The 16,287-nt window shown below is 26.4% G+C and overlaps 1 protein-coding gene, 1 long non-coding RNA gene and 1 pseudogene across 2 annotated transcripts; 2 read left to right on the top strand and 1 right to left on the bottom strand.

Annotated features, from left to right (window-relative positions):
• LOC149061615 (uncharacterized) overlaps nucleotides 1–16,287 on the top strand; it is a 587,539-nt pseudogene that overhangs the window by 567,994 nt on the left and 3,258 nt on the right.
• LOC149061617 (uncharacterized) lies at nucleotides 1,337–4,118 on the bottom strand. The gene is made up of 6 exons (XM_089216858.1): nucleotides 3,987–4,118; nucleotides 3,495–3,588; nucleotides 3,157–3,411; nucleotides 1,979–2,101; nucleotides 1,645–1,886; nucleotides 1,337–1,557 (listed from the first exon to the last, which is right to left on the bottom strand). The coding sequence occupies exons 1-5, from the start codon at nucleotides 3,987–3,989 to the stop codon at nucleotides 1,648–1,650; spliced, it is 714 nt and encodes a 237-aa protein (XP_089072984.1). The 5' UTR covers nucleotides 3,990–4,118; the 3' UTR covers nucleotides 1,337–1,557; nucleotides 1,645–1,647.
• Nucleotides 10,250–11,849, top strand: LOC149061616 (uncharacterized). Its single transcript, XR_016189723.1, has 2 exons — nucleotides 10,250–10,978; nucleotides 11,659–11,849. It is a non-coding gene; the product is annotated as an uncharacterized LOC149061616 (long non-coding RNA).

Raw genomic sequence — 16,287 nt, 5'->3', positions numbered from 1 at the left:
TTTATGTATAAATAATTATAATTTAGGCTCGGCAGTTATATTGAAAATACAATAGTGTTGTATATTGGACATCTTAATGAAATATTAAACCAAATAGATACATATTTCTACAATTAGTTATTACTTATTATTAAATAATAAAAAATTTTCTTAGGTTATCTAGAAGTTTGTACAAAAAAACTATTTTATTATTCTGATGATTGTAAAGTAATAACTAAATTATAGCTTTGCTGATTATTAAAATATTTTTTTGGTAGAAAAGTTCTTTTGCCATCTTAGATTTTAATTAAGATATGTTTAAGCACAATACCATTATTGGAGTGGTAATATAATAAAATTAACGAAATAAGTTTATTTGTAAAACATAAGATGTTTTCTTTGAATTTATTCTATGAAATGAAAAAAATATAATACAAATTACTTTTGATTCTTATAATATAACGCGTTTCTGTTTCAACTTGTTTCAAGTATTGTGAATAAAAGCAAAAACAAATTAATATTAATTCTGAAAATATATATGTTGCGGGTATTGAGTTTAAAAAAACTACACGAGAATGTGCGAGCCCACCGTTACAGTCTGGGGAAGTAAAACTTCTTTTCATAAGTATTGGAGTCAGTGAAATTAAAAGTGAATTATAAATTATAAATTATAAATATAAAATTATAAAAGTTTAAATTATAATAATTATGTATAGATTTGTATAAAAACAATAAAGGTATAACAACTGTCATCTGTCACTATAACAATAATCGTTGCGTTTCATTTTTTTTCCACCCAAACCTCAATAAAGAAGTTTTACTTCAAAAAATATATTATGTATATTGTGTTTAATTTTAATTTTCACAATTAAATTTTTCAATTGTTAAACCTAAAGTCTATTTGTACCATACTAAAATTAACATTTATTTTTATACAGGATATTTTATATGAATAAGTCACGCGGACTGGTTTATTTATGTAACTTCATTGTATTTTACATAGAGTTTATCAACTAATAATTGATATTAATAAGTATACATACTTAACTTCTACAAGAATTACTTACCAGCATATATAATAAATGTATGATGTATAATTTAACTTGAGATAATTTACCGTCATAAATTGTATACATTATTTTGTGTTTAGTCTATTAATACAGAATTATGAATCACATAACTTTGTGTCTAGAACCTAATTTTTTTTTGGATATTTATAAATTTTGTTATCTAATTTTAATATAAACTTAGGTTTAAAAAAAACAAAAATTATAACAAATGTGCAGGTTAAATAAGTTCTAGTCTGGGATTTATTATTTTTGTTGAATCAGTTATTTCAGTAAAAAAAAATGCTCATAGTTACATAAAAGAGTTGGAAGTGTTTTGAAAAATGAAGACTTATACAAAATATGTAAAATAATTGAATAGTTTGTTTTTGTTTACTAGTTTTTTAATAATTAATTATGATAGTGCATATATTATATTTAATCTCATATTAAATTAATAAAACTGCTGAACATTGCTATGTATTTCAAGAAAGTGGTTAGTATTTAACAACTTTTTGACCATCCACAAGGCCTAAAAAAAATAATTATTATTTAAAAAAATATTATGCAGATAAATTGAAGTTCTAAATATTGCAATATTATATGTACTATTATTTACCTTTCATTTTTGTACGGAGTGATGTTTGTTACTGGTTGGTGTAGTTTGCTTTGGTTGCGCCTTAGGCAATTGTGGAGGACCCATTTTACTTATTCCAGCCAATGGTCTTAATGGTATCAATCCAGGCATTGGTGGTGGTCCCATTTGACCCATACCAGACAATTTTGGAAATCCACCTCGACTCATACTAGACAATTTTGGTGATTCACCTCGACCCATACCAAGCATTGGTGGCTGTCCATCTAAAAAATAATTACATATATTATTGAATATCTTGTGAAAGAAAAGATAATAGAGTTGTAATTAATAGTAAATAAATTAGGAAAAAATATACCTTTTTTGGTTGGTGGTAAAGGTGGCATCATTTGGTTACGTAAACCCATCAATGAAGGTTTGTTATTATCCATATTTGAAACCGTAGAAGTAGCCAGGCCATTTTCAATATTTCTCATTGTCCCTTGGAAACATATTATTAAAATAAAATAAAATAAATAATTATCTATTCATTTATACATGTAATTTGAAACAATATTTTTGAATTTGTTCTAGAAAACAATAGTCAATCATGTTATTAAAAACTTAAACTTTCAAAGATTAAATTAATGATCCCATAAATCACAACAACGTTGAAGTTTTATAGCAACTTTTCATCAAGCTAACATTATCTAACATAATATTTTTAAAATTTATCATACTCAAATAGATATCTAATAGTTGGAAAGTTGCTTAAAATAAAATAAATGAACAAAATTTATTAAAGTACCATCATTTATAGCAAATTAAAAAAATTATATATTATATTATATTATTATAAATCAATGGCATAAAAGCTTTTCCATGGCATATAGTGAGCTAAAAATTGGTCCGTAAGTAGTAGCCAGTGGCCAGTGGGTAATGTATACTGCACAGATATTGGAACACTTTTCCTCGTACAGTTGTAACGTTATATTTTATTTATATGAATTACACAAAAATATTATGAAATCATTTATAAAATTTTAAAATTGTTTTACTGGTTGGTAAAAGATATCAGAAATTAAAACTAAAATAGTACTTATAATATTCAATTTTATCTTGATTGTATCAAAATGGTTTTTATTGGGATAGGTATTGGAAAGTTACAATTTTTAATTATTTTGTTGGAAATAAAAATTATTGAACAGATTTTTAAATTTGTTACCTAATTCAGAGTTTTAAAGAAAGATTAACATAGTTTAGTAAGTACCTATTTAATTATTATAATATACAATAAATAATAATTAAAATGTTGATCAATATAACATAATATTATGTTGTATCCCATATTCAAACTTATTATTTAATTTAATTCCTCTAGATAGGTAAGTATTATTGGTAGGTATAATAGTTTACTCCAGATAGGTATATTTCCATACTAATTCATACATAATAAAAAAATTATTTAATGAAAAATGTAAGTAGTCGTTATTTAAGTTAAAATATAATTTATAGAATAACTGTACCTATAGTTAAAGATATTAACAGATATCATACCTACGAAAGGCATGATGGAAGACATTCCTCGTCCCGCAATACGTGTTAAACTTGAACCACGACTCGAGGTAGGTACTCTAGGAACATCTTCAATGAGTGGAGGACCTTCTATAGTTATTGATAAAACATTTTGTCCACGTAATATAATTAAACCAAGTACACGCCTTTGTTCGCTTGGTGTGTTACGACTACGTCTCTTTGTTTGGCGAATTTCTTCACAATCGTCCAAAATCAAATTCATATGTTTATCGAAGGCTGTAAAATACGTAAAAAACCATATAGATATCTGAAAAATTATCAAATATTTAACTATTTAAACTTTTTAAACAAAATAGAACCTTTAAATAAGCCGATAAATATTGCTGTATCTTGCAAGGTGACTCGCACTCTGTAATTGATATGCTGCATTAATTTATTTATTTTTGTGTCCGGCTATAACAAATACGAATTAATAAAAAAAAAAAAATACTTCCTGTACAGAAAATACAAAATAGAAAAATAACACATTATCTAATATATCAAAAATAAAATTTTTTTGTCGATTAACAAATTTTTATAAATCACACGAATTTCCATATATCTTAAAATGTTGAAGACATTTAAATATTTCTTTACTTATATATTATAGCTTATATATAGAAACATTTATTGCAATGTTTCTCCACAAAAATAGTTCGAGAACTGTTAAAGAGGATGTAGTTCACATGTAATTCAATAAGATTTATCATATTATATAATGTGTTCAGAAGTTCCAATGACTATTAAATTACATCGGTACTGAAATAAATTTTGGCCATTATTAAAATAATGTCTAAGACAAAAGTACTAACCATTATGTTTGCGAAAAATATTACGCTGCACTTTAAATTGTTTAACAGTTATGTTAAAATATTTGCAATCGATTAAAAACTGTGTTGCACGATTAATAAGTTTACATACACAATCAGTAAATAAAAAAAAATATTGTTAGTTAAATTAAATCGATCGAGTAAGCAACTATGATGTGAAATAAAACAAGTGAAAAATGTATGTAAGTACAACAAGTTGATTTGTAAAGGGGATGATAAAAGAGCGTCATTCACTATCAACAAATGTTCTCTTCTTCAGGAATCACTCCCGACTATATTTTTCAAAGTGGTAACACTGTTTTTAGGTATATTTGACTTGGAATCTTATTGATTGGGAAATATTAGGCTTTTTGTAGACCTAAGGCAGCTATAGAAGTCTGATAAGAGATAACGTGTACGTTTTCCATTAGAATTATAGTACGTTACATATTAATTAGGGGTTGATGATTTCTGGATAGGAGTCCACATTCTATGAATTTACTCATATCCGGTGCAAACCGGTTAATATCTATTGTTTATTAGTTTCCAAACAGTTCCGGTATTCAACAACAATCTACTTTGCATATACAATTTAAAAAAAAAAACACAAATATACTTTTAATTTATGACGTATATTATATCTACGTATGATTTATATAATAGCTTTAATTCTCTGAACTCGTCGAATAACCCAGTGTGGCATACGCAGGATTATTATTAAATAGTGTAGGGCTTGAAAATCAATAATTCAAATTTTATTTTCACTTTGTTTAATCTAATAATTTCAGACGTTTAGTTTAGATATTTAAGAGAGTTTGTTCAACATCAACTTCTCAACTATTCTAGTAGAAAAAACTTTCTAATAATCAACTTTGATGGAACTTTTTGCGGTATATTATGGGTTATTGCGATTCGCGACTACCACGCGTAACGTATAGATTATACCAACCACAGCAAACAAATTGCGTCCCGATAATGTTCAAGACCTAACCTAACCTAACCTAACTGATAATATTCAAGAACTATAAAACTACTACCTCACGCCGTGTTCTACTCTAATCTGGATTATATTTTTTTTCAGTGTCGTTACAATCCCATTATTGTGTGTTATATATTCGGTAGACTATAGCTAGTAGAGCTCTGCATGGTCCATTTTTTATAGATCGGATTGGCCTGATAAATATTAACAAAGACTAGGATTGGACTGGACCGATAAAATAAAATTGAATCCAGGTAGGACCGGGCTGATACATTTTGACATAGACCAAAACCAGACCGATAAAATTTACAACGAATTACAAAAGACTGAGACCGAACGTGACGAGCTATATTGGTGTCCCAAAAGTTATAATCTAAGTTAAAATAATAATATGACGTTCTTTATTTTACAACATAATATAATAAATGAACTATAACCAAAAAACGATTAAAGATTTAGCTGTTGGCAGTGAGTACTTATCAATGAAAATATTGCAGTGTAGCAACAAATTAAATAAAAATATACACAACATATAAATCAAAATCAAAAATTGTATATATATTATATGAAAAAAAAACATCAAACTTTAATATTTATATTTATATCGATTAATCGAAATAAAAATAATCGATGTAAATCATCGATATATCGAACTAAAACATCGATGTTTTTCACCCATCCCTAGCTCCCCTTGCTGTGACGGCGCACGGCTGAGGATGCCAGCCAGTCAGGAACGGTGCTAGGGCTTGCGAGGCCCAGGACAATACATTATTACGAGACCCTATATTAAAATCATTTTAATCTTTATCATAGGAGGGATTGTGTAAAAAAAAATTAATACGAAGTATTTTAACAAACTTTTGTTGATTTTATAGTGATAATAAAAATAATGATAGAAACATTTGAATATTATACTTGTAAATTGTATTCCAGTATAGACAGTATAGTCACAGAATATAACAATCAGAATGGACACTGATAAAAATTTATACAGGCAGCATAGGACGAAGGCTTGAGTCAGTCACTGCAGGTCCGCAGTAGGGCCAGTTCATTTAACAGTTTGACCATTTATATACGAAAAATAAATATGGCACACTTTTATACGATAAAATTTGCTATTTTAATTTAACTTCATTAAAATACTAAAATAATGAGTTAACTCTTCACCGGATACCACTAATACTAGTATTGGAATATAGTAGCATTAAAAATACTTTTAAAATACTAGTATAAAAATGCCCTCTACGGCTGCTCACTAAGTATTTGAATACAAATACAAATATTTATTTATTTTTTAAATTTTTAGGTAGGTACCTATTTTATGTTACTACTTACCATAGATTTTAAAAAATTTGAAAAAAATAACATGTCCGACTATTTAGATGTAAATACACGTTCAGGTATTTCATTCATATTGATACAATTAAATAACAAAATTATTTAAAAAAATTCCAATACAGAACCCATATACTGGATGTAGCACTTTTAAAATTTTAAATCTTAAAATTACTTACTTTTCCTATACAAATTGTTTTCTGTTTTTAATCTCATTTAAGACTTAGATACAGATTAAGCCAATTTAATATTATTTCAATGAAAACAATATTATTTTAATTGATGTCAAATTGTTGTGAAAAACAATTAATAAAATTAACTTTGTGGCATTTAAATACAAGAAATTTATATTAAGTTAAAAATACCTTTAAAAAGTATTCAGAATGCTTCAAAATGTATTTTAATACAAGTACCAAAATAATTTTATTCTAATACTTTAAAAGACTGGGCCACTATTATCTTTATATAAATTAAGGTATTAATTTAATAGACGTTTCATTGATATATAACTATTTTTGAACTTATAGGGTAATACAAAAATAAACATGATTTTTTTTGTAACTTTAATACTTTATTTATTTTCAAATTTTTTGATCAAATAACAATAACAATTACAGAAAAAAACTTAAGTTATATTTTATACAAATAACAGATTAAAAAAAGTATATATATTTTTGAGTAACTAATGTTTCATTCATGAAACATAAAAAATAATATAAATACAGATGATAATAAAAATTAACATCATACAAAAAAAAGTTTAAAGGTGAGAAAGGATATCCAACTTTCGATGTTTCCTTCCGGTTTTTAACATATCTTTATTTAATCTATTAATGGAATGAAAAATTCTTAGACGAATATACAGCTTTTTTAGAAACTATATGTCAAAATTTTTACAAGGATGATCAAATGGAATATTGTCAAATAAGTTTTTTAGTTTAGAGCCAACATTTTGTTCTACTGCCAAAAGAGGAAAGTTAACAATAAAAACATCATCTAATTGATTAATATAATTGAAAAATTCATTAGGTGGCACATTTAATTTTCCAAAGTTTGAATGGTCAGCAGTTACATATGCCTTATAATAAATAAATAAAAATGATTGGTCTAACTTCTGCTGTTGCTTAGCATAATATAAACATAAATCACAACTACGCTTTTCAAAACATTTTTTTGTTAAATAGCCACAAACATATGTTATGAACGCCACCGCGTACGCCTGTGATGTCCCGTTATATTTTATATTGTGTCTCCGGTTGTATCCGAAGACGACAATTTGTTGAAACCGTTCTCTGTGTAGTGGGTGATAATCAAATGTTATTAAATAATTTATTAATAAAAGAACACACGTTTTAGATTTAAATGATGATTGATATTATATACTTTATTAGTTTTTAAATTGACATGTAATTTATACTATAAGCAAGCACACTACTTAGCTCGAATGAGTCGAGTTTCAGACTAAACTGCCGACAGGACTGATACTATCGTCTTGTCGCGCAAAAGCAAAATAACTAAGATAAGACGCCTACTACATACAGGCGTTATTATATTCTGTAAAACAAACGTCTCTATAGTCTATAGTGTGGGCATATAACACATAGGTAAGGGCGTTTTGAGCAGGAAAGCTCAGTTCACGATAGTCTGTGGTACCAACTTGCAGATTAGAAAAATCAAATGGAGTTTTTTCTGGGAATAGCACAGATGAATTGCTAAGTGGAGGAGAAATGTATCCAATGGTAGTTAAAACTTCAGCCATGTCATCTAAGCAATTGGATCCTTCTGAATGTTTAAAATAGTTGAGGAAGAAAATTTTTTTAAAACTCCAAAGAAATTGTATAGGAATTGTATAAGAAATTGTATAGATTTACATTATTTCCATTTTGGTTACAAAATTGCCCAAAAAGATTTTCGAGGCAATCTTGATTGAATCTGTACGTACATAATAAAAAGTCTGGGGTTTTTGGCATGTCATCCCACAACTTTAACAATGAACTAATTGTCCATCCATCCAAGAAATTCATGCGTTTTGTTACATCATTGATTATAATCTGACCATCGACTATTTTTGGATCTAGTACACTCATGTTTTTAAAAACATCAAGCATGAACAGTAAATGCTCCCTCTGGTTTGGTGTGTTTTTAAAAGGTCGATTAAAATCTTTGCTTCCAAATTTCTTTGTTGAATTTAACAAGTCAAATAATTTGTCCATATGTTCAATAAAAAGTGATATTGTAGTATTCGCAGATAAAGACAATGTACCCTCTTGAACACAACATTTCATACCGGCGGCTACAGTGTTGCTAAAAATGTGACATGCATATTTGACCTTCATTTTTTGAAATGGTCCTGGGTTGATATGAATTTCTGTTAGCTTCGGTGCAAGGCGATTTAAGCCCTTGGTCTGATTTATAAAAATCAAGTAGATACTTTTTATTGGTAGTACTATTTAAAAATGTTAATTGGTACTTGAAGAAGTTATTTCTAGTAGACTTGAGCAAATGTGGCATATCAAATATATAAAATATTTTTTGGCCATTTACATTGAAAAATGGACGTTCACATGACACATTCATTGTCTTGGCAAAACTGGTAAAATTAGATCCTTGGTCACTTGTTAATACTCTAACCTTGAGTGATGTCTTTTGAATACGACTAATAACTGCAAATATAGTATTTTGTAGATGAAGCCCAGAACAACTATTGTTGATGAAAAAATATGCGACAGGCTGCTTCCAATTATAATTTATGCTTCTTAACATAAAACAGAGTACATGCTTTGCTGGCTCATATGTTTTTCTATCGTATGAATTATTAAAGCCTACAATATAATCATGTGACAAATTATAAAATAAATGTGTTTTAATTGACATCTCATCAATACATAAAACACAATCTTTTGCATCGTCTTTTAAATTGTTCATCTTCAACTCTATGGTTTCAAATATTACATCATTTAATCCAGGCACTATATTAATTTTCTGTGTTATTCTACGTAAAGTTCTTGGACTGGGTAATAATAATAATGATTTAAAAAAAGTGTATACTTGAGGACCAATAAAAAATATAGTTAGAGCCAACTGCTTGATTTGATTAGAATACCGCATGCCTTGAGGTTTTCTCTTACCCATTTGTACGTACTGTTTAATAACCATGCTCAGGTTAGGAGGTAAATGTGCTTCAACAACTCGATTAAATAAATCTACTGGGGTAACATCTATTTCATTTGCACAATTTTTCTTGTATACTTCTTGACTCAATGCTTCAAATTTCTGTTCTAATTGTTCGTATTTATTTTTAATAGTTTGAAGTTGAGCACTATTGTTTTGTTTTCTAGGTGTATGTAATGTGAGATACTGAGTTGTTTGTGTAGATAAGGAAATTGATTGATCAGCCGAATGAGATGAACTTTGAGATGTCGAACCTAGAAAAAATGCAAATTAAAATCATTTTTAGTTTTCATACAGTAAATTATTTATATTTTATATTGACTTAGTAAAATTGGCAAATTCAATAGTGTGTAATATTAATAAAGCAATAATATAAACATAATTACAAAAACTTACAAGCAATAGAAAAAGACTCATTTTGTTTTAATGGTGTACTTGTAGAAACTGAAGCATTAAATACTGGATCTGAAATACTTGTATCTAGAAATGTCGTGGAATTGCAAGAATCTTCGTTAGGAATCATAGCTATATACATACATATATATATATATATATATACAGGGTGTTCCAAATTTCATGTGACAGCAGATTTCAGCATGATATATTTAAATTAGGGGAAAATGACCTATGTAAAAACTGTTTTGAATCATATAATCTAAATTAATTTGATATTAAATATTTTTTTATATTAATTAGGAGGGGAAGTTTGAGGGTCAACTTTTAAAATTCAAATGGGAACCTATATTTTTGAAATATGATTCGTGCACGGTTTAATTTTTAATGAATTTTGACGGTTCATTTACATTTATGTGATAATAATTGGAGGAGCTATCGACATCTGAATATTGGTGTTAATTTATAAAATGTCAACAGTGAATAATACTAAAAGTGCTTCCGTTGTACGACCTTAATAATCCGGGTATCGAATTATCAATTTATTACAGTATACAGTAGTCAGTTCAAAGTACAGTATACCGTTTGATATTATAACTAGGTATCATATAATTTTATCAATGATATTATGATATTATATTTTATAACCTTAAAATTATTTGATGTTTACCAATCAAAATACATAAATATTAAATGCATAAATCATAGGCATCATATAAATATAATATAATAATATACAATTTATAATAATATGTCTATGTACTAAAATACTAAATAGCCGTATTAACATAGAACAACATAGAAGCTAAACTTGATCAGCTGATCGGGTTTACTTTACGTTTACCTATTATGATCTAAAGCCTGAACCTAGGAAACGAGCCCGTAAACCAACATGATGTTAGATCCTTGTTTACCCATATTCAGGAAACGTTTACTGTATCATTGGCGGGGTATTAATTTGATGGGCGACATGTGATAACAACTGAAAAACGTGTAATGTTTACTTTGTTAGTGGAAACTGGAAATTGTCCAGTAATTTTCCAGTCTCCTCAAAATGTCCTCTAATCGTGAGAAAATCATCCGAGAAGTTTGATTTCCGTCTGGAAATCGTTGTCTAGTAAGTAGTTGATAGTTAAATAGACAATAGCTATAATTAAAGTAATTAACTAGTAACTACTCTATGAGTTACTTATAAATGAATTGTTATTATTATTGTAAATTTGAATACATTATTACATTTATGCATACAATTTCTACATATACATGTATTACTAAAGACCAGATTTTTGTGCACAAAACACCTAAAAATCAATTAAAATTCTGAATTGTGCAAAATTCATGTGGTATTTCTAATTAGGAAACATTAATTTCCCAGCTTTTATTTCATATTACATTATTACCTATGCATAAATTTGTGTTTAGTAGCCAGTAGGTATCTATAATATGTACAAATCCATACCTATAAAATATAATCTAATTTACAATATTTTGTTAAAATTAACTATCATGGGAATGAACTGTACTATAATGATTAATAAAAAAAAACTGTCATTGTAGTATTTGTATATCATGGTCGTCAGTCGTCACATCTTCATTGTTCAAAATAAAACTTAAAATTAATTTACATGGGTAAAAATTATTTCTATACAATTTTAAATTTGGAATTACACAATAACAAATTGTAATTCGCACAAGAATCTAATCTTTATTTATAAATTAAAAACGAATTTATAGTAATTTAAATGCTTTTTTTTTTACAAAAGTTGTGAAAACTTATATTATGTTTCAATCATTTAGATAGAATATTGAAGAAATTGTTGGAATAAAGGAATATCGCCGTTATATTCAGTCCAATCATATTGGATTACATATTACAATAAATTCTAAACAGTCACAACTGCAACAACATTTTATTCCAATTATGATTATAGAAGTATGTATGAAGTTAATACTATGTATGATTAAATAAATAAAATGGACTCATTAAATTATTTATTGTGTACTAAACCAAATAATTTCTTGTATATTATTGCATTAGGTGTTCAAATATGTATACATTTAGGTATAATAATTTGCATGAATATAATAATATACATCCTAGGTATAGTATGTAGTATTGTTATAGTCATAGTGATACTCAGTGATAGTACCTATCTTTGATATACTAATCTATACAAGCTCCAAGGTTAGGTCTATAAATTGTGTGCTACTTCTATGATAATTGATAACGCTTGTCACTTATTACTTTATAATTTTTTATTTGAGAGAAAAATGCTTTAAACTTAAAAGTTAAATTAAATATAAATTAAAATACATAATATCTAAATATTTCATTATTTCAATCTGGTTGATATTATTTTCGTCAACTGGTTGTTATCGTCTGAAAATGTTTGCATTTATTTTAAACTGACATCAGAAGACTAAGAACTCTATTTACTCTAAGAAGGTAGTTGTTTATATCATAGAAAAATTATATTTGTATTCATCACCATCATTAGTTAAAATTTGAGGATATGTATAGTTTGATTATTTATCAATTTGTAAATGCCTTTAAAGTCGTATTTAATTATGTTAGTATAACAATTTACGTACGCAAGATAGATATCTAAGAATAACATAATATAGAATGCTTAATCCAGTTTTATATTCTGAGTGGTAATGTTAATACATTTACTTATCTATTATCAATACATTACACCATATACAGTGTTATATTAAGGGGCACAATTCAGTATATTTCAGCACCTAAATATCTATACATATAATACTAATGTATTTAATATTATTTTACTTCAATTCCTGACTCATGACTTAACTTAATTTTTATTTAGCCCATTGATTTAAATTAAAACTGTTTTATTGGATATGATCCATTTTCTTCAAACAGTTTAGGAAAAAAGTTTACTTTTTTAAGAATTAATTCTAAGAATTAAAACATTTTTAAATTCTTGAAATGTAGACAAGTTGAACCATTTTGAATAAGACATTTTTAAATTTCATAGTCGTCATTATTCTCAATAAAATTATTCTTCAATTAATCTAAAAGTCATTATTCATTATTGTACCTATCTAGGATTTCAAATTAGCTTTTTTATCACAACTCTAAGTGTAATCTTAATTTCCTAAGTTTTCTAATGTGACATCATTGTTTTTATTAAATCATATTCTCCATAATGATATCATAATGAAAAGTGGACAAATCAGAATATTTTAGATACTTATATCTAGATTTGCTATTTTGCTAATAATTATTTTCTACTAATTTGTTTAAACATTGATCGCATTAATTAATAGTGTATACCAATACCTTAAGAAGATGATTGACCTCATTTAAACCTCTGGCGTGGACCAAAATTCCGCAAGTAAAATGGCAGTCATAATTATATTGTATTGAGAGTATACACTTGTTGAAAGTAAAAGTATGCGAGTGTTTTAAACAAATAGTTGGTACCTATATTGATATAACTTTTTAACAACTTTTACCTATATTTTACCTTGCATATCTTGCATATTCCTTGCTAATTTGAATATACTAAAATGTACTAAATGGTTCAACAATTATTTGTCTTTATATCCTTTCTTATGAAAATTGTACACATTTCAAATTTATATTTATTTAGTAAAATTAAATTAAAAGTTTTAAAATTGCCCTAAATCCAGACTGAAAATGCTTCTAAAAAAATGTTCAATCCCGGTCTAAAACCAGTAAAACCTAACCTCATTCACCACTCAGAATACATATATTATGATTTTACTGGTGCAATTGACATATTTAAAATACTTGATAATTATGTTTGATGTCATGATTAGGACTTTGATGTTGTTATAATTAATTAATAAGGTTATAAGGTTTCTACTTATAAGAGCAAAAAAAATTTCATAAAAATGTAGTTTAAAAATTCAAATTGCTTACACAAATGTGATATACATATTTTACTAATGTTGTGTAAATATTGTGTAACTTACATGTGATGATCCATGCTGCAGATGTTAAACCCTCCTATGGCCTATCATTTTTTTTTCTTGCTCAAGCCATTGGAGCAATAGGTACAATTATTTTAAAAAAAAAAAGGAAAAATTGATAATACATTAATAATAATTAAATACATTTTTAATAAATTCAGTCAAAATTGTCTTGTTCTAGACTTCTAGAGTATACATATTTGCTCATATTTTTATGCGTATATGTTTGTGTTTAAAGCTTTTAAGTCTCTAAGTCTAGCCATAACCTTTAGTCTTTAATAAATGAATTATTAATTTTAATAAAATTAATGTAACAACATCCAAGCCCTAGTTATTATAATTTAATATTAGATTGATCATATCTTAATGTTGTGAAAAGGTGATGTTTTTTCAAAATCTGTTTGATTTTATATGCATCATTCAACATTATGTTGAACGCGAGGTTTAATCATACAAGTTTTTGAAATTAATGTTGTCATTTTGCAGCGTTTAGAAATGATATACATATTTAATATTAAGTTGATTCAAACATAATATGAAAGTATAGGTATGTAAGTATGTTATTAGTCTTACCAAGGCTCGGAACTTAAAGCATTTGCATATTTGTTTAGAAAGTGCATATTGAAAATCTGATTCGATACAAATTTGATTCATAGTAAGTATACATATTACAAATACAAAAATGTTTGTTGCATAATTTTGAATATTTCGTGATTTTTTGTACAAATTCGCATATTTTAGGTATAAGAACATTAATTATATACAATAATTAATAATATTAATTATATGCATATAAGTAATATCATAGAATTAACGTGAATAATTTTTTTTTTTAGAAATTTATACTTTTATATTGTTTGACAAAATAAATTAATTCATCAACGGCTATTACCACTGCTCCCAAAAATAATATTATAATCTTTATATCTACTACTGAGAACTTGTAAAGCTGACCGCTGACCGGCCCGTATTTATTTTTATTCAAATTTACCACTGGATTAATATTTTGTACCATGATATAAATAAATTGTATAATCGTAGGTAATTAAATACATAAGCGTGCGGTGTTAATTTTTTTTAAATTTCTTCTAATTTTTTTTTCAGACACCTACCTAATTAAAATTTTTAAATTTTGTATGTAAAATGTATTTTATTCAATAAATTGCATATTTTCCAAATTTTTACTGCATATTTTTAAGTTCCTAGCCTTGGTTATTATTTATTATTTAAATTTATAAAATATGAATAGGCACCTACATTAGTCAAAAATACAGGTAGGTACCTAACCTATTTGTATACATTTTAAATAATTGTATGCAGTATAATAACATTTATACAACAATTTGGTATAATTAGCTATTGCTTATTTGTCAACTGAATGATATTTATTTCTAATTTTATATTATAAATAATAAATATTATGTAAAATTATTGAGGACACAAAACCCGTTCCATAGCATTGATTATAAATAAAACAATATCCAATATACATAATATGTAGACGGTACCTATATTATTATCTAATGCCTTGTTTTATTTTTATTTTTATTATCAATAGAATCATGTGACTTGACCTATGTAATATAAAATGAAATTAAGATAACAAATACACGTTTTCTTACTGGTAAATTGGTAGTTAGATAGCGTACAGATTATAAAGGTTGTAGGTACAACAATGCATCGGCGTATAACAGAAGCACAAAGTATATTATTATTATTATTCATTGATGGCATTTTTACAAATTAAATACAAAATTCGAATGTAAATAGCTTCTTTAATTATCAACCAATAATTATGAATGATACGTCAAAATTCATTAAAAAAAAATCCTATATGAATCATATTTCAAAAATATAGATTCCCATTTGAATTTTAAAAGTTACCCCTAAAATCTCCCCCTTTTAACTAATAAAAAAAAAAAATAATATCAAATTAGTTTAGAGTATGCGATTCAAATAAGTTTTCACATAGGTCATTTTTTCCTAATTTGAGTAGATCATGCTGAAATCTGCTGTCACATGAAATTTGGAACACCCTGTATATATAAATTGTCAGTAGGTATAAGATAAAATATTTAATATCAGCCATTAGGTAAAATTGTAATTACAGAAATCAGTAGGAACAGCATGGTGCAGTAGAACTTTTTTTTCTGTGTTTTTGTACATGCACTCCAGGAAACGACCCACTTTGGTCGAACTGCTTCAAACCAGCGCCATTATTTAGCAAATTAATTGCAAATTGAGTTTGCAAATTGAGTTTGTATACTAGTTGTTTAAATTCATTTTATTTTAAAACTAATTTAAAGAATGGAGACGCTAAATTTATGCATTAACCCTGCTTTCGTCGATTTCCTAAATATTAAAAAAAAAAGACTAAAATGAGTTATGACCATAAAATTAATTTATTAAAATGTATTAGAAATGTATAAAAAAGTTTAGTAACAAGTTGATAATTTTCAAGTA

Source organism: Diuraphis noxia, unplaced genomic scaffold, assembly GCF_037042655.1.
Source record: "Diuraphis noxia isolate RWA-SAM2 unplaced genomic scaffold, SU_Dnox_SAM2 contig0001, whole genome shotgun sequence".
Classification (NCBI taxonomy): Eukaryota; Metazoa; Arthropoda; class Insecta; order Hemiptera; family Aphididae; genus Diuraphis; species Diuraphis noxia.
The sequence above is the reverse complement of the archived record's forward strand: the minus strand, read 5'-3'. Positions and strand labels throughout refer to the sequence as shown.

Excerpts from the sequence above, each read along its gene's own strand:
- LOC149061617 (XM_089216858.1), bottom strand. Across the intron at positions 3,412-3,494 it reads ATTTATCGGCTTATTTAAAG|CCTTCGATAAACATATGAAT; the intron begins GTTCTATTTTGT and ends CGTATTTTACAG. Across the intron at positions 1,887-1,978 it reads TTTACCACCAACCAAAAAAG|ATGGACAGCCACCAATGCTT; the intron begins GTATATTTTTTC and ends ATTATTTTTTAG.